The sequence below is a fragment of the Columba livia genome, chromosome Z (assembly GCF_036013475.1).
Source record: "Columba livia isolate bColLiv1 breed racing homer chromosome Z, bColLiv1.pat.W.v2, whole genome shotgun sequence".
NCBI classification, from domain to species: Eukaryota; Metazoa; Chordata; class Aves; order Columbiformes; family Columbidae; genus Columba; species Columba livia.
The window spans coordinates 83119730-83145673 of record NC_088642.1 but is presented as its reverse complement, the minus strand read 5'-3'; the positions used below and the strand labels follow the sequence as shown (position 1 = coordinate 83145673).

The window sequence follows — 25944 nt, the reverse complement described above, 5'->3', positions numbered from 1 at the left end:
AGGTGAGCTGTATCCCACTCAAAATGTCCAAACCCTAGCAAGCATGGACGGTGATTTCCAATATCCCTACTAAGAAACCAACAGGATCCGCTTCTGCAGGCGCCGGCACCCGGAGTTATGGGCTGCCGTCTATACATTGTGTGAAAATGTTTGCATGGGAGGCAGCGCATTTATGAAAAAATGGTAAATTTTTAAACATAGCCGTTTAATAACCCACACCACCATGACTTTAAAATCTTTATCATGGCGTGAAGTCATGAATTAATGGGAAAAACCCAACAACCAAACAAACCTCAGGTGTTTTCATAGGCTGAGAAAGTACAGGTAAGAGATTCAGTGTGTGTTTTCACAGCTGGATTACGCCCTTGTCTTAAAGCAAAAAAAGTCTGATTTTTTATTTTTTTTTTAATTTATTTTTATTTTTTACATACACTTGGATGGTTTCGTGGTTGTCTCAAGCAGTTTTGACGCTTAGCTGAACCAGCAGAAAGAGGCAGCCCAGCTCTGTCTCTAGCCCCCTGCTTTCCCGCTCCCAGGCCCCCGCTTTGCACCGGTACAGGAATCATGTGGCTTGTTGTTTGTGTGGCTTTTTTATCTGGCTGGAACCTTTCCTTTTTCTGGCTGATTTCACAACATATGCTAGTGCCAACACAAGGGAGAAACAGCTACAGCCTGTGTGGATTGGGAGGAAACTCCTGCCTTGCAAACCAGACCGCAGTTGGATCAGTTTAAACCGATCACGAAATCATTCTTTTAGGAAGACCCAGGGAGGAGCACAAGGTGCCTCGGCAGGTCGTTAGCGTGTTCCCTAATTTTTGTCATCTTGGTAGTACTGTAAATTAAGAGGAGCATCTTAATGAAGACTCACCTTGAGTACTTGCTCAATGTTATGGCAATCCTATCGTTATGGGCTTCATTTTAATAACAATAAACTGTTTAATCACAGTAGTCCTTCCAGCAAATAGATCTGTAAGTGTTTCATTATCTAGCTCTGCATAAAATGGTTCTGTTTAATCAAAACACCTTATTGGCATGCAAGGGTGATTTATTTACATAGTAGTTTAAGAAGTGAAAACAGAAAAGATTGCGGCCAAAATAATAATGGGTCTGTTACAGGATAGTTTCTCAAATTGCCATGTAAATCATAAATGACTTCTAGTCTTTGAATGCTTAAACAATTAAGAGCTTTGAAGAGTTGAAAAATATTTATTTCCTGTGTTTAAACAAGGAGTTTGAACATGTTCATCAAACACTTTATTTATAGTCATGTAGTAACTATTTAATGCTGTCCAGAAAGTAACTTTAAATATTTATGTATATTTTATCAAGTGAAGTAAATCGTGTAATAACCATCGTACATCAGAACAGCTCATAGAAAACATTTGTTTTTCACTTCCAAGTATGCCTAATATATATATTTTAGCTTGTAACTGATACATATAATTTCATGACAGCTTCAAAACAATAGCTCATATTATTTGCTCCAGTTGTATAGATGTTGAAGGAGTTAATTTATTGTTTGTCGTAAAATGGTGTTACTCTTAGGTTTTTATTTTTATAAGAGATTATTTATTTTCTCCAATAATACTTCTGTCAAGCACACTTCCAAGGTATGCTTGAAATTTAGGGAAATTTCACTTAGAAAGCTAGGTGGCATATACTTTCTTTGTGGTTCTTTTTGTCTTCTAAAAGGAATATTTGAAAGACCAGCTGTCTTGTGAGGATTCTTCTGAGGACGGTGCTTCCTCCAGCCAGTTCCTGCCATTGACACTCAGTGGCCAAGAAGAGCAGCCCATCTTCAACCCTTTCCAGGTGTACAGACAGTCCTGTGAAAAAGTGTTCAATCAGGTTTGTGGAAATCTAAAACCTTGGTTACACAGCATAATTTTTACTTGTCGGTCTTATTATGATCAAGACAATGACAGAGGCTGAAATTACGAAAACTGGATTAATTACGTGCGCTCACGTTTGATGAAGAGCAGGGGAATATTATTACTCGGGAATCTAATGAGGGCACCCTCTACAATAGCATGGTGTTCGAAAAGCCATTACTGCCCTTTTCTTTATCAGAAGTATTGTCTGTAAGAGCAATTTGCATTTACTTAGATCTCCTGTGTTAGTTCAGCATGGCAAGGGAAAGCCCATTAGTAGCAAAGACATTTATTACATCTGTGTAATGGTACATAGGACTAGTTTTAGTCCTTTCAAAAATCAGGGCAAAACTCCAAGTGCACGTTTAGAACCTTCCTGATGAGCCTTTCACAGAAAAGTTGAACGGTAAAGGATGCTTTTGAAATAGACATTTAACAGAACTGTGACAATAAGCAGGGGAAAAAAACAAACCAAACCAAACCAAAAACAAACCAAACCAAAAGCAAACAAAAAAAACCCCTAACAGATCCAATTCTGTGGTTTTCATTAAGCCATGTTAGTGATATGTGAAGGATTTAGTTTACAGAAATTATTTTTCTGGTAGTGTAACAATTAAAGAAAATAGATCAAATTGCCTAAATCTTAGCCAGAACACCACATGACCAATTAATTACACAAAATTATATGTAGTTTCTGATGGCACTTGGACACTTAATCTTCAACCATAGTTCCTCAAGTCTTCGTAATCCATCATCTACGGTTTTGATTCTACACCTCAATTTCAAATATTTGAAAAGAAATTGTATTACAGTGTCATGAAATTCACTTTACAGACTTGTGGTAGAATGATGTCCTTTTTCAGTACAACTCTGCTTTTAAATAGTATAATCTTTCCCAGTTTTGAGCATTTTGGACTATTTAAGTAGGTGTGTTGCCATAAAATATATCTGGTGTGGCTTTTGGTTGGTTAGTTTTGGTGATTTGGTTTGATTTGCTGTTGTTTGTTTTTCCTTACTTGCTTAAGGAATAGTTAGTCATTATCACGTTGCAAATACAAATCCTGAAAAAGGACTTTAATACCAATTTCACAAGGTTTCTCACCCCAGAGTAACATGCTTTAACACTGTCTTTTTTATCTTCCGCTAGTCTCTTTATGTATATGTCAAATTTGCAGAATTTGAGGGTCTGTGGAATCACTTACTCCAATTTGAAGTGCTGAAAAGAGTTTACCATGCCTCGATTGTCAATTCATTAATGGTGTGGTAGAATAAGACCTTCAAGTAGTGATAACTGAAGGCAGAACTATTCTGCTACATGACAGGATTGCAGTGCTCTATTAATCAACAGATGACAAGGGATAGTTCATATTAAATCGCTTTGGATTTTGCAAACTTTTGGCATAATGTCTATCTGAGCATGGAAAAGTATCTTTAAATTAGAAGAAAAAAAGAGCGGATCGTGGACTGTAAAGTATGGTGTGCCAACCCTGTTGGTGACAATGACAGACTTATTTCCTGAGCTTAATAATAGTATTAAATAACTTGGTTCCCTTTACCATAAAATTGCACGTTTATTTAGTGATGTGGGACTGTCTTTTCGTGAAATAATGGTCAGTGTAGCTCCGTGTCTGGTTTTCTGAGAAGACTATTAGCAGTGCCTTTAGAAGATGCTACAGCACTCACAAAGAACAATTATTCTTCTCTAAGGATGTATTTCTTCTTAAATTAATTTCTTACTCATTGGCAACTGCCCCAAAGCTTGGGAGTTTATAATACATGATTAATTTCTTGATGTTCTTTAAATCTGTTATAACTAGATGTGTTTCTAATACATCAGCTCACCTTTTATAAATGCTAAGTCCCAACAAGCTGCTGATTTCACAACATATTTTGTCAATGAGTTAATCACGTATTGCTTTTTAAAACTTTCATGTGAAAAGGGCTGGTGGGAATAGGCACGGGAATGCTGCTTGCAAGTCCAGAGAGCTGGTTCAGCTCTAAATGAAGAATGTTTGTGTTACACTGTTCTATATAACGTATTACTACAATATATAATAATATAACATATAAGAACTTGTCTACTCTATGCAGTGTGGGCACACTCTTAGCTTCCTCAGTAGAGGATTTCTTAAAATAAGTTATTTCAAAAGCTTTCTGAAACATAATTTGTAGTAAACATCCATGTATTCTTTGGTGGCATAAGTAAAAATTGCAGTACATAAAGTGGTTAACTTTTCTCTTCTGAAATTTTGCGAATTTCTCCCTTTTGTGTCAAATTTAGCAAGATGCTTAATTGTAATTTCTACAAATTTTACTCCTCCTGAAACGAAGGTCACTGAACCGCTATTTTGAAATCAGCTGTAGCATTTTTATTAATGATATGTAAATTTCTTACCTTCCAACCCCCTTTCAGTGGCTGATTCTAAGAAGTGTGTCATTTCTGTTAACGATTCAGCCCCTTCGTTCTTACATTCCTGTAAAAATCTTGAATAATCACCATCTGGTCCTGGTAACTTGTTGCTCTTGATTTTGTCAATTTGTCCTGACACCTCAATCTCTGCCAGTGCTGCTGCTCCTCCATTGTCTAGTAACGTTAAGTCTAGCCTATGCGACTCCTCAACAGTATCAATGAACAAAAATGCTACAAATAAATTATAATCCTTTCCTGAAGTGGCTTTTTCCAAACTGATCTTTTATTTTTTTCACAGAACTGATCGATTTGGTGAACTGAATTTTTATCTAGTATACTTATAAATTTTCCTATTTGTTTTTATGACTGTTGCTACTGGCTCTTTACCTTCTCTGTTTAATCTCTCTTTATTTTAGAAGCACTTCTTCCATATTAATTTGTCTGGTTTTACTTCAGATAGAACAGTTGCCTGTTTTCACCCCTGTGTTCTTCTACTCCCACTGTTCTCTCAGTTGAATCTTCTTCCCTTATTTCTTGTTTATCAGATGTTCACTGTTACTTCTTCACTCACTTTCCACTTTCACACCATATTATTATTTCTTTAGCTACCCTTGTCTCCCTTTCTTAATCTTCATTTCACCTTCTGTAAGAAGAAAAAGGAACTGCAAGATAAACGTCCCTCTTTTTATTTAGGTTTATTTCCATTGTTTTGTCTTGTTTAATTTTTTTTTAATTACTCAATGCTATTTTTGCGGTAAAACAATAATTTTTGAATTATTTCCTCCCAAGGATGTTGAATTGTAGTCACTACTTGACCATTACTGACAATGAAAATTAATATTATGCAACAGGAATTACTGTTTTGTAGAATGTTTTATGTGGTCTTTTGTCTGCCCACTATTATTGTAGATTGCTTTTATTTATTAAATAAGCAATATGGAGTTATATTTGTTCATACTGTCTAGACTTATTGCTGTTTATAATAACCATCTGGTGACGGGAGTGCTTTACAAAACAATAGACAAGTAGAACATCACTCTAATTATAATACAGGTTAAATCTTGAATTCCAGCTATACGAAGTTTTTAATGACAAACTTTTTGCTGACAGCAGGAAATGTAAATTGGCGTTACATAAAAAGTTGCCAGTTATTTTGCTTTTCAAACAAGAAGTCAAGCTCTGACACAAAGTGGTTGGGCAGAATGCCATTAACAGTTGGAAGAATAACGGTTCAAAAATTGATTTATCTTTTTATAAATAATGGCTACGTCCCCAAATGGATTTATAAATTAATTGCTGTCTTATTGGAATAAAAACCATCTTCTGTGGACATGATTGATATCATCTGTCTAAGTCCTTGTTCTAGACCCCCCTCCTTCTTGGTTAGTATATCACAGCTGGAGCTTTAATTTACTGATCATATTAACACTGATTAATAACTAACAATAGCTTCTTGCCATGTATCAACAGTCAACCATTACTGAATGGAACTGGGATTGGTCAAACTTGCTGCCAGGTTATTTGGGACTGAATCAGATGACCTTCAGGATGCTGCTGGCACACAGGTAACGAGATTTTGGCAAATAATTGCACTTCCCTGTTGTCTTTTTCACTTTTTAGTAGTTAATACACACAGATTTTACAGGTGAAATTTGTAAAATAAATTGCACATTTATTTTTAAATATTCAATATTTAAATACTCATTGCCTAGTGTATTTGATCCCTACAAAGGTGGTTTTCAATTCCTGTTTTGAAGAACCTAATAATATTTCTTTTCTTTCTGAGACATGAATATGTGTTGATATTGCCCGTAAATGGTGCTTTAAAAACAAATAGTAACCTTTGGAAACCTATGTTGCTGAGGGAGATTTCCGCTGCATAGCACAGAATTTAGGGCTGTAAACTCAAGTTGCAATGAATCTGAAATGTAATTGGTGGCATGACAAGTGTAGCTAGAAAAATAAAGTGTTTCCTTAATAGTTTCTAATGAATGGAAGTTATTTTAATATTGTAACAATTTTTCACTTGTAAAATTTAAGTACTTAATTCATAAGCAGATATATTTAATGCAGAACAAATAGCAATTTGTTAAATTCAGAAACTTTTAGGTGGAAAAAATGGGTATTTTTCTAAAATATCTACTACTTATATCCTTGTGAAAACTGGAAAACTTACATGTTGTAAACTAAGAAGTTTAACGTTCTCTTCTTAATGCTGAATCCTCATGATGATATCTAATATGGTCATATCACTCATCTTTTAAACTGCAGTGTTCTTCTATTTAGAAACTAGAGTGACATTTTCAAAAGTGTGTGAATTCGCATGTCAAAAATGTACGTTTTTTGCACCGTTTTCTCAATGGATCGCTGGCAGTTAAACATTTAATTCTTCATTTCATATATCTTATATTTGTACAGTCTATTTCCAGCCTTCTTTCATAATTCTGCTGTGATTAATTCTTTCCCCACCTAAATTATTGTTTTCCAAAATTCTGATGGAATTGCACAAAAAATCGTGCTGGTGAAAACGTGCCATTCAGTTCTGCTCTTGATGTCCCCTGTTACCCACTACCAGACAGAACATGGAACCGCATGGACTTTTTGGTCTGTACCAGTAGTGTCATTTTTATGTTAAATGGCAGAGACAATTCAGTACTAATTATTTTTTCTTTGATAGTTCTCCTGCTGATTGCTAACAGTTGTCCTTCATTAAAAATGAAGCAGTTTGCCCTTTTAAAAGATATTCTAATAGAAAGTCTCAGACTCAAGCTGGTTCTTGAACTTCCCTTCATGTTGATGTCATCAATATGAGCCGAAGGGAGCAGAGAGGACTGCTGTGATTTGCAGAGGGTACGTTTTCTGTGGACATTTCATCTTCTCTGATATCTTGAAACACGTTTCGTTTTTCTTTTGATCTCTTTGTAGAGTTTAGAAAGAAGTCATGTATGTGCCTTCTCTGCCCTTCGCTGTATTTCACGCCTTTGTCATATCATCTATTGTTGCGTTTTTATTTTTTTTTTATTTAATAAGTGCTGTAATTGTTGTCATCCTTCCTCATTTGAAAATGTCTCCATTCATTGCCCTTCTACATGATATGGAAATTCTCATCTAGAAGTGACATTATGCAAGCCATTAATGATTAGCTCATGGATTTATTATTTAAACCACTCTGCTTTGCAGACCAACAGATCATTTAAACCCACTGTGATCATTAGGTAGAGCTGCTAATCTAATACCCACCGTAGCGACCAGCATCTCCAATGTAGCTTCTCTTCACAAGACTTAATTTTTAGCATAGCTAAAACAGGTTTTACCACATTTTCCAGCTGGCTGGGGCAATTCTGTCTGGCCTTTGCAGTGACTCCAGCGAGCCTGATCTTTAGGGGATTCTTCACACTCCTTCCAAAAACTGCGTAAATTTCAGCCTTACCTTGTGCTCAGGAGTTAAGGATCAAGCTGAATGGGTGTGTGATTGTTTTGATGATGAACCCATTTCTTTTCCTACAATTTGTCCCCTGAGGTGAGTTAATCAAAACTAAGGACAGTACTTGAACCCTTAGTTTGTAAAGTGGAGTGATATAATACTTTAATTATTCCCTTCTTTAACACATGCTGAATCCTTCCCTCATCAGTTCCTTCTGTGCAGATAAAAATACTTTTACCTGTTCACGGTGATATTTGGGTCTTTTTCTTTTTTTTTAACATTTAAAGAGAAATATTGTCTGTTGCATATGAAGTAAAATAAGTATGCTCTGCTCTCTTTGGTGGAGAAAAAGTAATAATGCTTAAGGGACTCATTTACAAGGGAAATGCTCCCCTAACCTAGTTAGTGAGTGAGTTAGGTGGGAGGGGGTTAAGGGAGCGTTGTCCCAGAGCCAGCAAGTGGTCGGCAAATTAATTGGTTGGTGGTTAGGGGAAAGTAAAAGGCTTTTAGGACTGGTTAAAAAGGGAATGAACAGTTGTGTTGGCTGCTGTAATCCATGCATCCCTGTGATCCTCAAAGTGAAAGTGTTTATGATGTTTTTCAAATGAAAGATGAGGATGGTTGATGATATTATTTTATTTCAAGGTTATCAAATATACAACGCTGTCAGGAAAAGCCTATTAAAACTGAGGAATAAGCAGTAACATAGAATACGTAATGTTCATCCCTATTTACGCTTCGTATCTTTAGAAACTGTTAAGTTTTCCTTACAGGAAGAAAGGGGATATATAGATGGATTCCTTTCCTTTCTAATTTTTTTTTTTACATATAGTTTGAGCTGCAAGAGTAAAAGTTAAAACATAATTTTCAATTACACTCGAAATAGTGTCTTTTAATAACAACCCCATTAACATTCAGCTAACTTACAGTACTTGATTTACCCAAGTTTAAAATAATGTCCTGAATACTTACACTGATAGGTGCTGCTTTTTTGAATCTTGGCACACATTTACACATCCTTAGATCTTTCTGTAGCAAATGGGAATTCCCTACCTCTAATATGTATTAGACATATTAGAGACATATATATAGACATATATGTTAGGACAAGAAGACCATGTGCTTATAGCTGTTGTTTAATTCACATATATCTCAAATTTAATGACTGTTGTGCTCATAAACCTCAAACATTCCCCCATTCTTTCTCCCTTCTATAGCTTTTACTGCTGAGCGCAACATTTGTATGGCATGGAGTGTCCCTCTGGTCACTGTGTGCCAGCTGTCCCAGCTGTGTCCCCCCCAGGGAAGAAGAAAAGGCCGTGTTGCTGTGCAAACCCCGCTCAGCTGTAGCCAAAAAGCTGGTGCGTTGTCAACACGGGGGCACAAACCCAAAGCACAGTGCCCTATATCGCCCTTCTTGTTCACGTACGCTCCTTTATAAGGATGTGTAACCTAAATACTTCCTGATCATTTATTTTCAAAGAACTATTTTGGCAACTTGTACATAGTTAAAAGATATTAGTATTTTGCTGGTTCTGAGATGTGACCTTCCTCCTGCAGTTCTACAGGACTTTCAGGTGCATCAAGTACATTACTATAGAGAATAACTACATTCCACTCACTATAATTACAAGAAACAAGACAAGAAGCCATTCTCCAATATTGCAGTGATTTGCTTTTCTGAGCAGGAGCAGCTACAGGGACAGACAGAGAAAAGCTCAGCAAAGCCAATGACAGTCAGGTACAAGATCTTGAGAAAAGGAAACACATCAGCTTAATAACAGAGAGGAGTATGTTGATTTACCGTAAATACATCAGGTGAGAAACAGGACCGAGTTAGAAAAATTACACAAATGAAAACCAGTGTTTGTTCAAGTGGATAAGAAATGTCATTAAAAACATCTAGGGTGCAAATTAGAAGGTGATTTTTATCAGATAAACCAGTGTCGCTTGAGAAGAGTTTTCTGGGAAGTGTTTGTGCGGTGATATGAGCTTAAGTAGTTTTTAGTTGAAACGGGAAAGACCAAATTATTTACTTCCAGTCATGTGTTCCTTTGGTAAATAATGTCAACTGCCCAGCAACTTCTCCAAAATGAGCAGAAAACTTGGAATTACTTGTATATTTGCTTTAAGGAAACTATAAAAAATTAGTAAGTTTGTTTTCTACTAAAACTGGGTAAAATATGTAGGCTTTCTAGTAACGCTTGCTGCAAAATATACACAGACTCTCATGTTCTTTGGACTCCAGAATTTTTCATAGCATAGTCCAGACTGTTTTCTGTTTGATAAACTACGGGGCTATTGCAAGTGAAACTGTCTTTGAGGCCAGTAAAGGGTGTCCTTGGGTGGGGGTGCCACCCTAAGATTAAGAACTCTTTACACCTGGTGTTTCTCTTCTGAAATCCTTTTGACTTGGGTTGGGTGTGGAGACTGTCAACTTGCCTTTTGCAAATAGATTTGTTAGTGTAGTTGTGGCATTTGTTCCCCGTACTAGAGCTAGGTGATAAAATTATACGTTTTGCCTTGATTAAACTGGATAAAACTGAAATTAAGTAAAAAATTCTTGTTTAGAATGTCAAATGATTGCAGGGCAAAATCTGCGTAGCTCTTGTATATTCTAGTGGATACACAGACACCATCTGTTGAGAATGGTAGCCATATGGTGAACTATTTATAGAAAATGTTTATATTCATTGTGTTGTTGATTATCTAGATATCCAGAAAATGCTCTTTTAAAATCCAGTTTATCAACACATGGAAAAATGTATTATGTAGTTTTGAAATTGAAAAGAATGTCAGCAAACTGCATGCGCTTTGTTGTCTGTAAAAGACTTTCTATGCAACTCTGTAAAAGCCCAAATCTGAGAAATGAGTAAAAATACCCAGGGTATGAAAAGGTAGGAAGTTCTCTGGCAATTTTTCTTCGTAGAAGAAACAAATAGTGTAAGAGCAGTTAGTGGCGTGATGCCAAGACAAGAGCTTATCTGCATGGCAGAGGATGCCAGTGTTACGTCTAGTGTACTTTTGGATGTGTTACTCAGTCCTTCTTCCAAACTGCAGATGCTCCTAGACCTTTTGTATCCACATCGCTGGGTATTGGAAATCCATATTGTTATGGCTATAAGTCAACTATTAATGATGTGTTGGTGAAGAACTGGGATGCCATTAATACTGCAGTAATCACCACCTGCTTGGTGAGATTATAATGGATGCCCTTGTAATGCATGTGTGAACAGGCTTTCTGAAATGCATGGGAGGCTGTGAAAGATGGTGTTCCATTGTTTCTGTATCAAAAGAAGCAGGTGAAAGGTATTAATCCATTATTGCACATCTCTTCATTGATCGCAGAGTCAGGTTTAGACCCTACTGCTGGATGTACCAAAAAAAAAAAAAAGAAAAAGCCACTGGGATTTTGAGAAAAATCTGATTTTGACCTTTCTGGATAAGCAAGGACCCTTTTCCATAAATGAGATGGTCAATAACAAGGTATATGTCACATCCGTCAACATAAGGATTATCCTCCATCTGCTTATCCTCTTCTGACATAACTAATGAAACTGTACTCTGACCTTAGTGGGTCTGTCGGAAGTAGGCTTAGCTCCCTGGCTGGCAGATTTAAAGCATTGGTGGCAGAATGTACATTGGTAAGCAAGAGGGAAGATGGGACCCTGTGTTACACACTGTGTCAGTGTCACTCCGGCCACCGGTACGTGTGCGGTTGTAGCGGGAATTATAGAATTCGGTGTGGCTAAAGGTGAGACCTCCCATGTGCAGCACGCTTTAGACTTCTCTGTTTGTTAGCAGTGTCTCTGTCCTGCAGACGTTCATGAATCCTATGAATAAAACAATATTCTCCATCAGCAATCTCCAATGAAAGATGCTAAAAAGGAAGGGACTGCCATCTCCCAGTTAACCTCATGAGCTCCTTTTTAGTACTTGGCAGTCCTTTATGATGAGTCCTGTGCGTACATAGGGTATGGAACTATGTGCTTATCAGCTCTCTTTTAAGTAAAAACCATAAATCTGCTTAAATAAGGTTTCATTCTGATTTGGTGCTGTTTCCATTGCTCAAATCTGGCCTCTATAAAAAGTGAAGAGAAGTAAAAAACCACCCCACCAAACAGTATTGACAATACCTGCTTTACATTCAAAAGTATATTAAGCACAGCTTATTGGCTAGAGCATAGGCCTGTGATCTAAACCCCATTCTTCTAATAATGTCTCAGTGTATCTTGGTTTCTCCATTTAAAATTAGGTCATGTTTGTCCACATTTTTATGTCCTTTGATATGTTTTGATGGAAAAAATGCTAAGTAAATGCAATATGTTAGTGTTAATAATGCATATGTGCATTTATTGTTAGGATTCGCATTTCACTGTTTTCTTTAAAAATATGTATATTTTCTTCATAAAGATATATTTTCATGTACTACAACCACAAATCATTCTTTGGAAGTGTGACACTTGGACATTTTATGTCACTGTCTAATTAACCTGGTGATTGCCATCCCATGACCTGGTCGAGCCTCCTTAAAAATAGATGCTTCCTTTCATCTGCAGAAAATTTGCCTTCCTTTCAACTCTGTCTCTCATCCTCTTGCTCACTAAGGATCTTAAGTGGAGATAATCATGTTTGTCTTCTTATCCATTCTTTTCTTCCTTTTTCTGAACCTTTTGGATCCAAGTTTTCGTTCTTAATAGATATATAGTGATCCTAAGTGTGTACAGAAGCTCTAAATGTGTATTAATGCCTGGAGAGTACTGACTACACTAACTGTACACACTGGCTTAGCTACTCATCCACCCGTGGGCTTTCTTGCTACACCTACAAAGGAAGAGGCTGCAGGACACAACCCAACAAGCCAAAAGTCTGTTTTGCCCACCAACCCGTTTTTTCTTCTTTCTGCTTCTTTTATATAGAGGATTTTCAGCGAAGTGCTAATGATGCAAAGTAATTCAACTTCCATAAAGGAATCCCAACTTCTTTCCAAGCTGTAATGAGTCTAGACGTGCAAATCCCCTCTAAGGTAGATGGGGAATTATAACTGTCAAAGTTAGGTAATAATAATAACAATAACAACAACAACAACAATAATAATAATGATAATAATAATGTTAATATAAGAATATATATTTTATATTATTTACATTCATATATATTTATCTTGTTTATTATTTATTATTATATCTCTTAGATCTTATATATTTATTATTTATGTATAAATATAAATATATAAGTATAATATATATTATATATTTCATGATAATGATAATGATGATAACAACAACAACAACAACAATCATAATCATAATCATAACAACAACCAGATAGGAAATCTGGTCCTGCAAGTTACCTTTAAGGTTTCTTCTAGGCTGCAAAATTAGTCTGTAGCAAGTCAAGAGTAAAACCTGGCTCTTTTGACTAAATTTCAAGACACAGAGCTACCATATAGTAAGTGGTCTATGGGAACTGTTGTGTGCCCAGTCCCAGGTGGCAACAAAGGTGAGGTGGCTCAGCTTTAGTTGTGCTTAATTGCTGAGCGAGTTTGAATTACCTTTCAGTCTTCTTAGGAAGGGGTTTACCAATAGTTTTCCTCCAAAGGCAATGGAGAACAATGGTTTGATTTCTCTTTACGTTGGATGTGACTGTCAGTTTAAAATCTGCACAGACACTGTGATTTAGGGGTTCCTGATGCTGGTTCTGGCCCCGAAAAACTGTTTGTCTGTCGTGTTTTTGTTTCTTCCCCCTGTGAACTTTTTTCTGGTACGTAACAACAAAATTTGGTCTTTGCGAAGTGGGAAACCATTGTGCATCCTGCACCATGTAGCGAGGAGGGAATTCAGAATTGTTATTCTAATAGTTGACTCTGGAAGATGTCATTGAAGAAAGCTTTTTTATGTTAGTCTGTAGATTGACAGGTTATGACAAAACTGCATTCATGTTGCTTGAATACATCTTTTTAATAGTTTTACATGCTTTTTGACTTGTCTAGAAAATGACATATTGAGGTTTTCATTAGCCTTAACCAGGTGTGGTTTCCTTTATGGAAGATACCTTGGTAGGACTACAGTTGAAGGCGAATAAACCACTGAAGCTTGGAAAGGCCACGGCCCTTCTTCAGATGAATTGAAAGACTCATTAATCAACAACCAAGTCACAGGTGTGATGGCTTTCCTGCAGGCTGCCAGCAGACTGTGAAAGTCACATCCAGCACATGAAACTGTTAAACTAGACATGTCTATAAACATTCCTAAACTTTCATCTTTCCATTTTAGCTGAAAAACGCAGCCCTGGCATGTTTTTATTATTTATTTTATTTTTGTAAACAAAGATATTTGTTTGTTTTCCAAGGAAACAGTGTAGGAAACAAAAGAGAAAGCTGATACTGTTTTAATCTTTTGCTCACTTCAGTACAATAACAAGTTCATTTAAATGGACTTGCAGTTTTGATTGCAATTGTAAGTGTAAACATTTTTATTAATGTAAATTTTTGTACACATAAATTGTGTGCAAAAGCTTTAACAGAAAAAAAAAATGAATGCAGGTATTTTCTGCATACAAATGACTGGCCATTTTCTTCATGATTTTCCAGTCCTTTCCTCTGGTACAAAAATTACCTGGAACAAAGATTCATTTAGGCTGTAGTGCTGCAATGTAGACAGAAAGTCATAACATGTTTAAAGTGAAATGATTTAGAAGGTTTTATTGTGTGTTCAACCTGCACTGGACTTTTCTACCTGCAATGATGGGAGAAACCCATAATAAGAAGCCAAATAATGAAATCTCCATACAGTTTTCCCACATTATTCTTCTTTAAACTCCGTGGATCCCGTGGAAAAGCAGAGTCTAGTAATAGGACTCATACCTCACCTGTAATATTTTTTTCCCCTGGATTATCCTTAAATACACATGCTCGCTGTAGATAAATATTAATTTTACTTTGTCAAAGAGCAATAAGTATGAATTCGCTTGGATTATTGTATGTACTAATTCCTTGGTCTCCCTAATTCTCATATTTTTCCAAATATGGATGCTCATGATAATAAAAATTCTTCTTCAAACTCTGAAGCAGATAAGAACAGTGTCTCACCTGCATTTGGGATGAGGAATTTCCTTATAAAATTAGTCTGATCTTCAGTTTCCCTCTTTAGCACATTTGTCTTAGTTTTGAACTTCCTGTCTAGAAATAACTTTTACTTCGTAATCCATATTCTTCACTTTTTTCATGCCTGGATTATTGCCAGTTGCAAAGTTATTTTGGTCTTATCCAATGTAAATCAATGGAACTGTATGTAAATATGATGCCTGGTGTCTCAGCAATACTGTAATGCACGTGAAAGGCAAGGAAGCAATGGTGCTGCATTTATTGATGAAATAATAAGGTATTATAATAGTGGTATATCAAAAGTGATATCTTCTTTGCCTTTACAAGGCCCTGTAAGCAGATACTTAAATATATTTGTCTTTAAGATATATCTGTAACAGATTTTATTGGATTATTCAATGTAGTGCTACTGCTTGTTATTGGAGGGCTTGTTAAAGTATATATACAGCTGTCATGTCATGTCACCCATTTTAGAAAGAACTGTTGTAATTTCGCTTCAATGGTATTGTATTTTGAAACAGCTTTTACTATTGGGATGAAAATTGTATTTATTTCCAGTTTGATCACAGATTATTGCCTGTATTTTTTCCCATTAACTTTCTGTTGCTGCTTTAACTCAGTGATTAAACACTCCCACAAAAAAACATCCTCCAGAACTATACAGAAATCATCCCTTTAATTGTACTAATAAAGACTATGACAGCTGAATTTAAACACAACCAAACTTCCTGCTAAAGTGTTAATGAAATTAACAATAAAAAAAAGTATAATGATTTCTCTTGGGATAATTACATGGGTAATTTAACAGCACATTTGGATAAAAACTGAAAGCATTTATGTGATATATAGTTAAACCTCTGTAAATGGTATATAGAAAATCAAAGGCTTCCTTATTGTCTTTCAAGTACAAAAGAAATCTTTAAAAATGTTAAGTAGTAGGTTCTCTTAAAAAGTAAATTTATCTTTCATTTCTCATATTTTTAACATCATCTCGTTTATTGTTTCATAAGGAGTGACTGTCAGATCATGCTATAGAAATAGCATTTAATGTACTTACTCAAAGTGAATGCATAGACAGTTGGGTGTTCTCTTGCATAGCTCAGTGGAAAAGTGGTTGTTGCGTAAGAAATTTGATACACTATTTTTAGAATTTTTGCAATAAAAAAGTGGTATTTGAATAGTAAATACATGAATTTGGATAGGAACATGCAACAGTGACCTTACAGGCATTCTGTTTGAAAATAAATAAGCCACAGTTTCAAATGCAAGCTGGCGTTCCATTAATATAGTGAAACTTTATTGCAGATGTTTGGTGCGTTGTTGACTCCTTGCAAGCCGGAGTACATGCGTGCCCATGTACAGAAATTGATCTAATCTGGTAGATGTTCCTTAATTTATTTTTCTCTTTTGAGAAGAGATTCCTCTCCAGCATGTGTCTGCTGCACTGAAACAACTGCAATTCAGAGAGGAAAGTTCTCCAGCAGGCCAGGCACTGGTTATTTATTACTTTCATTAGGTCATAGCACCTTAAACTCATTTGGAGACCAAGGGGCTTTCATGATGACCACAGAACATCTGATAAGCATATATTCCATTTATTAAGTGAATTGATGCTTGCTGCAAGTTTCATTTTTCTAGGATTTTTTATATTATAGCCACAAGCTGGAATGTGTTGCCAGCTCTCTCCTTCTACAGCCCCCAAATGTGGTCTCAGAGAAACCAGCAGAAGCTCCCTGTTCAGAATAAATCATACCTATGACTCAGGCTAAGGCCAGGCTCATTTTTTTAGATCCAGCCCCAACTCAACAACAGTTGAAGCATCAACCTGTATTAAGCAAAGACAAGCAAAAGTCACATGATCATATGTCTTTCAAATTGAATAGTCAGTGATGTCAGCCAATATCTGCCTCTCGTCTTTCTAATACCTGCCTAAGAAATTCCACATGAGCCCTGAAGATCAGCAATTACGGAATCACATTTTATGGAATTCCAAATGTTAGACCTCTTCAGAAAAAAGAGGAGTAATTACCATTACTATCAGACACTGAAAATTAAACACACTCTCAAAATTGGATGTAGTAGACTTACAGAGAACAGTTCTATTCGCTTTTGCCGATGTTGGCCAACAGCGTAACAATGTCTTAAGGACTGAATGTAGGTGAGAGATACAGCAGCAGCTCTCTGGACACTTGTTCTCTGTGTGTCATAAAGAGGTAATTGACCTTCGTCAATCTAAACTTCAACCCAGAATTGTCATAGATCAAGGTGATCTATGACATTCAGAAATTTTGAAGTTATGCTCAAATGCCAGTCTCCAATATCATGCCCAAAACAAAATGGTTTGATACCAACTGCTCTTGAGTCATCCACCTTCAGGAAATAAATTTCTGATAGTCAGCTGGCAAAGGGTGCTGCTTCTCTAGTGCCTTTCCACCAGGAAATGTAGTGAGCCTAGAACAAGGTTGGTGTGATGAAGCTGTCATAGTTTTCATAGTGTCTTCATAATTGGTAAACACTTCTAGTAGAAAATTAACATATTCTGAGGTCTTAAGACCATGCTTTGGTTTATTTTACAGAAATGTAAGGAAGTTACTCTGATGCTTTTAGAAGTATGAATGTCAATTTGTTATTTACTTGATTTATGCCCAGATCAGCGAGGGTTGAGTTTCCTCTACAGAAACTATGCTCTTTATAACATGATCTTCTAATTCTTCCATCAATTTATTTGTTTTTGCAAATGTTTTTTTTCCACCTGTAGTTAACAAAACAAACAAAAAAACCCCAAACTCCCTCCATTTCTTATTGCAAAATAAATCGATCTTATTACTCTTCGTATCTCTAACAATTATTTTCTTCTTACAGTTCTCAGGAACTCAAGTGTGTTCCCTCTAGCCTTGCCAAATTGCTACGTTTTTAGGTTTTCAGTTTAAGATCTTCTGACCTTCAGTCTTTTGATAGTCCCTAATATGTATTATCTGCTGAAATTAAGAGTGATGTATCTTTTCTGACTGCAGAATATAGAATTGCATTATAGCACAATCCCCTATTGCTGAGTTCTCAACTGCTTTAATTTTTATTTCAGCTTCTTCTGTTAAATTAGATTATACTAACAACAATTTTTCTTTTATCTTTTTTTGCTGTGCAACACATTCTTCCACAAAATAATCCCTGCAAGTGTCGAAATTGTATTTCCAAACTATTTACCAGTATATTATTGGTTTATTTTATATGAAAATACCTAAAATAATTCTAACTAGGATACTAATTGACCTTGTCGTCTTGGTCTGAATCTTTTGAGTAATCAGTATCCTTCTTGATAAATCTGGATTTGGTACGATAGCTCTAGAAACGTGTGTTCTAGAGGTCTGTCCATATAGTTTTAATTAGAATGGTTTTCCATTTGTGAAGTTTGTTAGACTTGTCACTGTAAGTTCATATTTTTTATTTGATCAGTCTGTTCTCTGTAGTTTGTAGATGAGTGTTCCATCTCCCAAAAATATGAACCATTCCATAATGATTCTGTCATATATATTTTATATCAGGGGAGGGGGAGAGATGGAAGTTCTCTATTTTTCTTCTTTGAATATGTATAGAAGTTTGTTGAATATGGACCTATGGCTGCTTTGTTTTTCGGTTTATATTACTCCAGAATTTTACATTGCTGACTCTACAGCTCCTATCAATCCTAAATGTATTTTTCTTCTTTTGTGTTAACAGTCTGGTTTACAGTGATTAGGAGAGAACTCTTTGTTTCCCGATGGCGTTTTCATTACATTTTCTACTGTGTTTTCTTAACTTTGTAAAATTTAGTTTTCTTGTTTTAGTCCGTCCTTGCTGTCACATGCAGAATTTTCCTACCTGGGGATTAATAAGTGATTAATCTTTTTATTCCATACTAAAACATAATCCTGAAACAGCTTATTCATATCCTTAATCTAGTGAGTTGTCTCTGTGACTTCAGTACAATAAACCAAATTCAACTGGATTGCACGTCTGCAGTTCTGGGGCTTGAGAAGGAGACTGCTTGGAATTAGAAGTGTTTCTTTGGCCATCTGTTTATCTTGTGGTTGTGTATCTGTGGTCCGCAAACCACTCTTGCGTGCCCCACAGTATGTGGTCTGTGTCTTGTCAATATACGTACACTGAAAATTCGACCTACAGAAATTTTAATTGAAATTAGTTGAATGATAGCTTTTATGGGGGCCTACTAGGTATTCTGAGGGTGCTGTACTGTTTTGTTCTGTAAAATGAGACAACAGTAAACAATATGATTACACTATCCATTGAATCTAGTCAGTCCCAAGAGCAGTTTCAATTTTATTTCAGTTATCATTTGTTAGAACCCATTCTTGAAAGTCCGCAACGCACACTACGTATCTGTTCATAGGGGGACAAACCTATGTCCGTACAAGATACTGTGTTAGTAGTTTCCGAACAGTAAAGTATTTAAGTGAATATTTACTGTGAGGCAGCAAAACAGAATTTAAAGAAGTGACACTGCATTTCTCGTGGAATAGATTCTGAAGTCCTTTATTTTAATCGTAAGAAAATATTCTGTTGACTTTTTTGTGTCTTTTTTTGTTAAAGAAAAAACATTTACTAATATACATTTAATCTTTTGGTTATTTTATCATCTATTGTTTTGGAATGCTAATTGTTAGAACAAGTGAAAAATAGAGTTTTGACAACATATTAGTTTCTCCTGCTGGGCTAAGAATTAGCAAAGTCATGGTTTCACAAAGTTGATGTCAAATATTCCTGTGGTTAATGTAATAAAGAAATCAGAATGGGTTTTCCCTACTGCACTGAAGTATGTTAGGAAGAGGGATGGAGAAAGGAAGATAATTCTTCTGTTGCTTAAAATACTTTTCTCATAGTTTATTGAAATGATAAATAATAAGACTGACACATGCAGACCAAGCTTTGGTATAACTGAATTAATTTTAAAAGAGCTGGGGTGTTATAGCGAGTGCACACCCTGTGAACTGAGTGGGTTTTTTTCTTTAATGGCATTTTCTCAGCATCCGATAATAACATAAAAATAAAGCTTTTATATCTTCTGAAGCAGGCTTGTCAAGTTCTCAGTGGCGTCTTATAATTGTGGAAACTAAAGGTATGCTTTAACTCTCCTCTTTTAAGCATCTATATCGAGGTCTTCGCATGCTTATTTTTCTCTATAGTTTTAAATGCGTGGGAGAATTTGATCTGTGTCCTTTTTGTATTCAGAATGAGCCAGCTTCTGTCTCAAAAGTGTCTTATTGTCATGATGTCACTGCATCTCAAGATTTGTGACCTTTTGCTCCATCTGGATTCATGGTAGACCTCATTGTTTTTTGCAGACTAAATTGCTTTTGTCCCCCCGCTAGGGGGTATCAAAGCCTTTTGGACTAAAGTTTTACGTACTGGTAGGTTTGCAAATAAATACATAAATGGAATTAAAATAATATACCGAATGTACCCAACAACAACTGAAAGCGCCCAACAAAGAAACAAACCTAAAGTTTATGTATAATAAGGACCGCCAGATGTCGCAAAGGCATCATTGATGAAGTGGTTTTTTATCCAAAATGTGGCACTTATATGAGGAATAGTAGTATTGTGTTTGAGAGTTGCAGAGGCCATAACAGGTCAGTGAAATGTCCTTCAAACATTTGATTTTTACATTTGAGAATAGGCCAAGATGAAAAGATAACCACATATCTGACATTGACGTTACTACCATTTAGACAACCGATGCAATTGCCTTAGTCAGTGGGATCAATCAGACCTTTATTACTTTGAAAACCACATAAAAGATTTAGTTTTGTATTTTGTTTTTTTTTTTTTCTTATAAAAATGAGGGTTCTGAACGTCATCAGATCACAGGCTTCTAAATGTAAAATTGCTAGAATATGTATATAGTTTTATTTTCTCCTCGTTCCTTTAAAAGTTGAACACTATTAAAAACACATTTAAAAGAATAACAAGTAGTCTTGAAAGAATTTGAGCTGAGTTGAACAGTGTGCATAAATTGGCAGTTTAACAAGTAGAACTTGGAAACAAGTATTCGATGATTGATTTTTTATTGAGACAGAATGAGAATGATAGTGGATAAAGTGATTTTCCTTATTGAGAGAAAATATAGTGTTTTTCAACATGTCGTCAGGATGAATGGAAGCCCTGTCAAAAAAACTGAGCAACACATAATATCTTTTAAAAGGTAAATTAACATAAGTATATCACTTAGTTTATGGATCAAATTTTACACTTGTCAGTTTTATTCATAATGTCATAAAGTTTATATTGTAAAGATAGTGTTATTACCTTTGTTATGTCCTGGAAAAGCCTAATATTAACTGAGTTCATTGTAGAATTTAAAGTATATTCAGCTGAAGAAATGCCAGTGCAGAAAATTAAGTCCAAAATATGTATTCATGTGCAGATCTTAGTCAAATCCCTAGTAATTTTAAGTACTTGAAATACATTATTCAACAAGTAACCTGCTGTATGCTTGCATTTAATGGGCTCTGCCTGAGTATACAGAAGCTGTCAAGATAAAATATGAAACATACATCATTCTAATTCAATTATGATTATTCTTAAAAAATAAAATAAATGTGTGTCCGTGTGTGTTTGTGTTGTACGTGGAAATGTGCACTCTTTATTGCTGAGATTAGATTTGGTTTTGTTTTGTATGATTCTTGCTAATTTATCTGTTGCTGGGGTATATGTGTACACACCACATAAACACACACAGCATATAAATATATAAATTATGTTTATTCAGACATTGAAGATGTTAAAATGTTAATTGAATTTATACTGAATGCGTATATGTATACTTATCACACATTTCTGCTTCCCCATGTTGTATATAAAAAAATAAATTAGTTATGCATATATATATTTGCATAATTATTATTAAACAAGTTAAACAGGCCCTGGACTTTCTTCTAACTTCAAGTAAAATGCTTTTTGAGAATTGATGTGTGGAAGCAAACACGTCTTTATCTCTGATTATGATTTCAATGACATTTGTCTTTTATAATTGTGATGTCAGTGGAGTTGTTGAGTTAGTAGGCAGTTCCTAACTTAATAGACTTAGTTGTGTGATATTGCACAGATATCAAATTGTTTAACTCTACCTTCGAAGTCTTTACATGACAATTGAGGGGTTTTTTTAGTCATGTGTTTTTAAATGGAGATAGATTTATGCGTGTGTGTACTCTGCTTATGAGCTACATACATATGGAATACTTTGTGTTTTGTTCTAAGACTTTATGTATATTTAACCTTTAATTTAACTAGCAGGTTGTAAGATTTCCATAAAAAATAGATGAGCTTTGAACTCACTGAATGTTATTGGTGTAGCACAATCAATCATTTCTAAAGGTTAATGGTGTTAAAAACAATGAGAACATATGTCTTATTTTTAATACTGTTCTATTAGCAAAATTATTTAGCGTAGATAAGGAATTAGTATTCTGTTCTTTGTGTTAAATCAGGATTTACAGTTTTTGAATAGCAGATTATAACTTTTATTATCAAAGTTGAAGGAGGGCGGGAGACAAATAAGTATCTATATAAACTTTTTTACTATGAATAAGCTAATTGGTGATATGGTAGCTGTGGCATCTTTCTGGAGCGAAGTTGAGCTGCAATGTATTACAATTTTTTGAAATGTTTTTACTTTTTTCCATCCCGTTGTGCTATCTTTTAATAAATATGTCTTATATAGGTGTTATCCTAATTACATCATAGACGCAATTCCTCAATGAAATAAAAAGTCAATACCTGAATGACAGTGTGGTTGGGGGGGGGCACAGGATTTCAAGTGGTAGAAACCTGCTGTGGTAACAAAGACCGCATCCATCCCTGTGTTGCATAGCTTCCTGATCATATCTTTAAACCTGATAATAACAAAGAATATTTATTTGTTGCCAAGCTATTGTAGGATTTATTTCTGAACTCAAATCCCAATTATCAAGAAAATTGCATCCTCTTTATCTCGCAGAAGGGTATACTGCATCATAACGTATTTGGTTATTTGGTACTATAATATTGTTACCTTGCTTGAAACACATGGTCCCTCTTGATATACAAGAAAAAAACTGAATCCATTTCAATAAATTAATAGGGATGAGAATCCCAATCCATCGTTCTTTTTAGAGGTTCACATACATTGTAATGAAATGCATTAGGAGTTTTCTTCACTTGAAATCCAAATGAGACCCATTTTGGCTCACACCCTTGACAGTCTCTTTTATAAGCGCTGCTGTCTCCTGTTCATGTGTGGGCTTAGGAAAATGCTTCCTTTGTAAGATGCTCAGAGACAATATAATGCCATGAAAGACGAAGGTGTCAAAACACAAAGTTAGAGGCAATCTAATCAATGCCTCCTGATTTAGCCTTTGAAGGCTCTCTTCATTAAAACTCTTTAATTGTGAGGCTTATCTTGAGGTAGAGCTGTTACTTAATATTTTTCAGTGTCATTCTTTGGACAGTCATTTGTACCTTTTAAACGTAATTTCAATATTCATTGTTTAGTAAATTGGATGCCTTGTTAGCAATAGTGGTGGTATGAATGACTTGCATTCAAGTGATTGAAGGTAATAGTGTATAAATGCTTGGTTCTCTCCCCCTGAAGTTTAATGTGTTTTATTTCTATGTATGTCATTATAAAATATATGGTTTTCATTATGGGTCTTTTTATTGTTATGCATAGGAATGCAGGTTAGAATATTCTAAAATTATGAATAGAAAGAGTACTAGCTCAATCTTTTTGAACTTTTTAAAATTTTTAGATTCAGTGAAAACCTGAATTCTATGTGAGTGGTGAAAAATGTGATCTTGGATTATATTATCCTAAATAAATTCTGAAAAGATATGAGATAGATAAAAGAAGATGGCACTTGGGCTTTTTCTTTTTTTTCTTCACAAATTATCATAAAGTTGGTAGTGGTTGCTAGAAAGCAACTTCTTGAAATCAGTTGAAAATAAAGTGTGCCTGAAAGCACATAATTTGGAAAATGCTTTTAAAATAAATACTTACTTTCCACCTGAAAAGTGCCAACATAAATGAATCCCAACAATACAAGTAATCATTTTTGTTAGCCAGATGACGTATTTTGTCCTTAAAAAAGATGCATATATCTATAGTTTCTTTGTGTGCATGGTGAATCGTGCTGTAGTGCCATGTATATATGTATGTAATGGCTGTACGTGCTCTATCACTAAATGCATTTTCATTTTGCAATATTTACTTATAGTCCTATTAACATTTTGAAAGATGAACTGGAAAACAAACATGGCATGTTTTTGCAGTTTCTCATAAAATCTACATTACTTAATATCTGGAATATCAAGAAAACTAAAACCGATATTCCCCGTGTAATAATTAACAACAAAAATAATTTTAACATTTAAAAAAAAAAAAAAAAGGAAAATATGAAGAACGTAGAACCGATTTGCAGAAAACCTTGAAAATGGAAAAAGAATTGAGGCAACTTTGACCTGATTTTAAATGACTAGTGTGGTGAGTACAGCTGCTCTAGCTTAGTAATTATTTGTGATAGGTTGTTTTTGAGTCCCATATGTATAGGAGCTCCAGGCCCAACTACCTCATTTGCTGGCACACAAACAGATTCTTCCAGGTGCTGAAAATTAAATTTTAATATATTATTTAAATATTAAGAGAATTACAGTTTCAGTAATTTCACTGCTACAGCTGGAGTGTAAAGTGTGCCTATGCACTATAGAGGTTGTTGCATAGTCTGCCCGACTGAAAATTCCCATTGGCTTTAAATACTTTCAAGAAAGTAAATGTTTGATGTAAAGATAAAAAAACATATATTTGTAATACAGTGCATTTTAAGAATACTGTGTGGATCTTGACCTGTTTATAGACTAAGATTTTAAAGTGTTACATTGCAGTTTATAGGAATTCACATTATAAAATAGATAAAAGTTTAAGAAATATTAAGGAAAAACTTGGTTACCCCTGTACTGAGGACTTTGCTAAGACAACAGCTTCAAAAAGCTGTTAAGCAGATGTTTAACCTAAAACATTTGTTTAGTTACATTGATATCAAGTTAATGCATTTTCTAGATTAAAGTTCAGGCACGTAACTTTAGTGCATTTAATCACATGGACAAAATGCATTGCTGAATTGGGGATCTCAACCTTATTTCAGGGTTTAAAAATAAATCTTTCTAGCTATTTGCTTGGCTTAGACCAATTTTTTACCCTACAAAAATTAAGAAGGTTATCTTAAAAATGTAAAGTAAGTTTTATATAAGTTTAAGGAAGGTATAATTGCACTGAACTGAAAGTATCATGCAATGAAATATATTTTTAATCCCAAGAATCTTCTGTGATGCCCGTCGCTCCTGTTTCATCATTTCAGCATACATTTAATACTCTTGGAATGAGCAGCAGTATCCAAGTTCAAATGCGGGTTAAGCAGACGTGGAAAGCACTTGTGACGTTGTTTTTTCGCTGTTTTGAAACATGAAAATTGAATGTAAATGTGTCCTGAAAAAACACTGCTATTCTACCACGATGAGCGGTTAACAGACTCAGGGCTTGAGGATGTTAGCCCCTGTAGTTCTGTGGTCTTCTAATAAATATCGCAGTGCGGAATGTTTTTAATGACATCAAAGAATTCATTAATTACTTTATTGATTTTTTCACGTAGAAATCAGTGGCTCGTTGGAATAACTTCAGGCTTGCACATTACTCTGTCTTACCCAGTGAACTTTTATTATTTTCAGTTCTTTAAAACCTGTCCTGTTTGAAAGGGCCTTAAACAGCACTATGTTGTCAGCAATCTTCACTCAGTGTCGTTTAATTTCTTTCCTAACTGTGTGAATTCTGAAAGGTTGTTTAGGTGAAATTAATTCGGTTATGGATTTAAGTTCTCCACTGATTACTCTTTGTAAAGGGAAATTCTTTCCATCTGTTTTGATTATCGTACTGAATATTGATTGGGATTCATTTTAATAGTGAATGGATCTTTTATTCCATTGTAACAAGATCATCACCCCAGCTCTTGTCCAAAGTCCGTCTCACTAAATCCATTAATCTTTGGATTAGATGATTTTTCTGAATATAGGGTAGGCTGTGTAGTCTTACTACAAGGTTGTGCTTAAGGCA

General features: G+C 35.1%; 1 protein-coding gene across 2 annotated transcripts in view; it reads left to right on the top strand.

Moving 5' to 3' along the window:
- KIAA0825 (KIAA0825 ortholog) overlaps positions 1 to 25944 on the top strand; it is a 244823-nt gene that overhangs the window by 123482 nt on the left and 95397 nt on the right. The window contains exons 19-21 of one of the 2 annotated variants that reach the window (XR_010469181.1): positions 1693 to 1848; positions 5752 to 5846; positions 6959 to 7131. Coding sequence is in view for 1 of the 2 variants with exons in the window: in XM_065046958.1 (XP_064903030.1) it covers positions 1693 to 1848; positions 5752 to 5846 (251 nt within the window). In the remaining variant the exon portion in view is untranslated. The remainder of the gene's footprint in view (positions 1 to 1692; positions 1849 to 5751; positions 5847 to 6958; positions 7132 to 25944) is intronic. The other variant, XM_065046958.1, reaches the window with a different exon arrangement.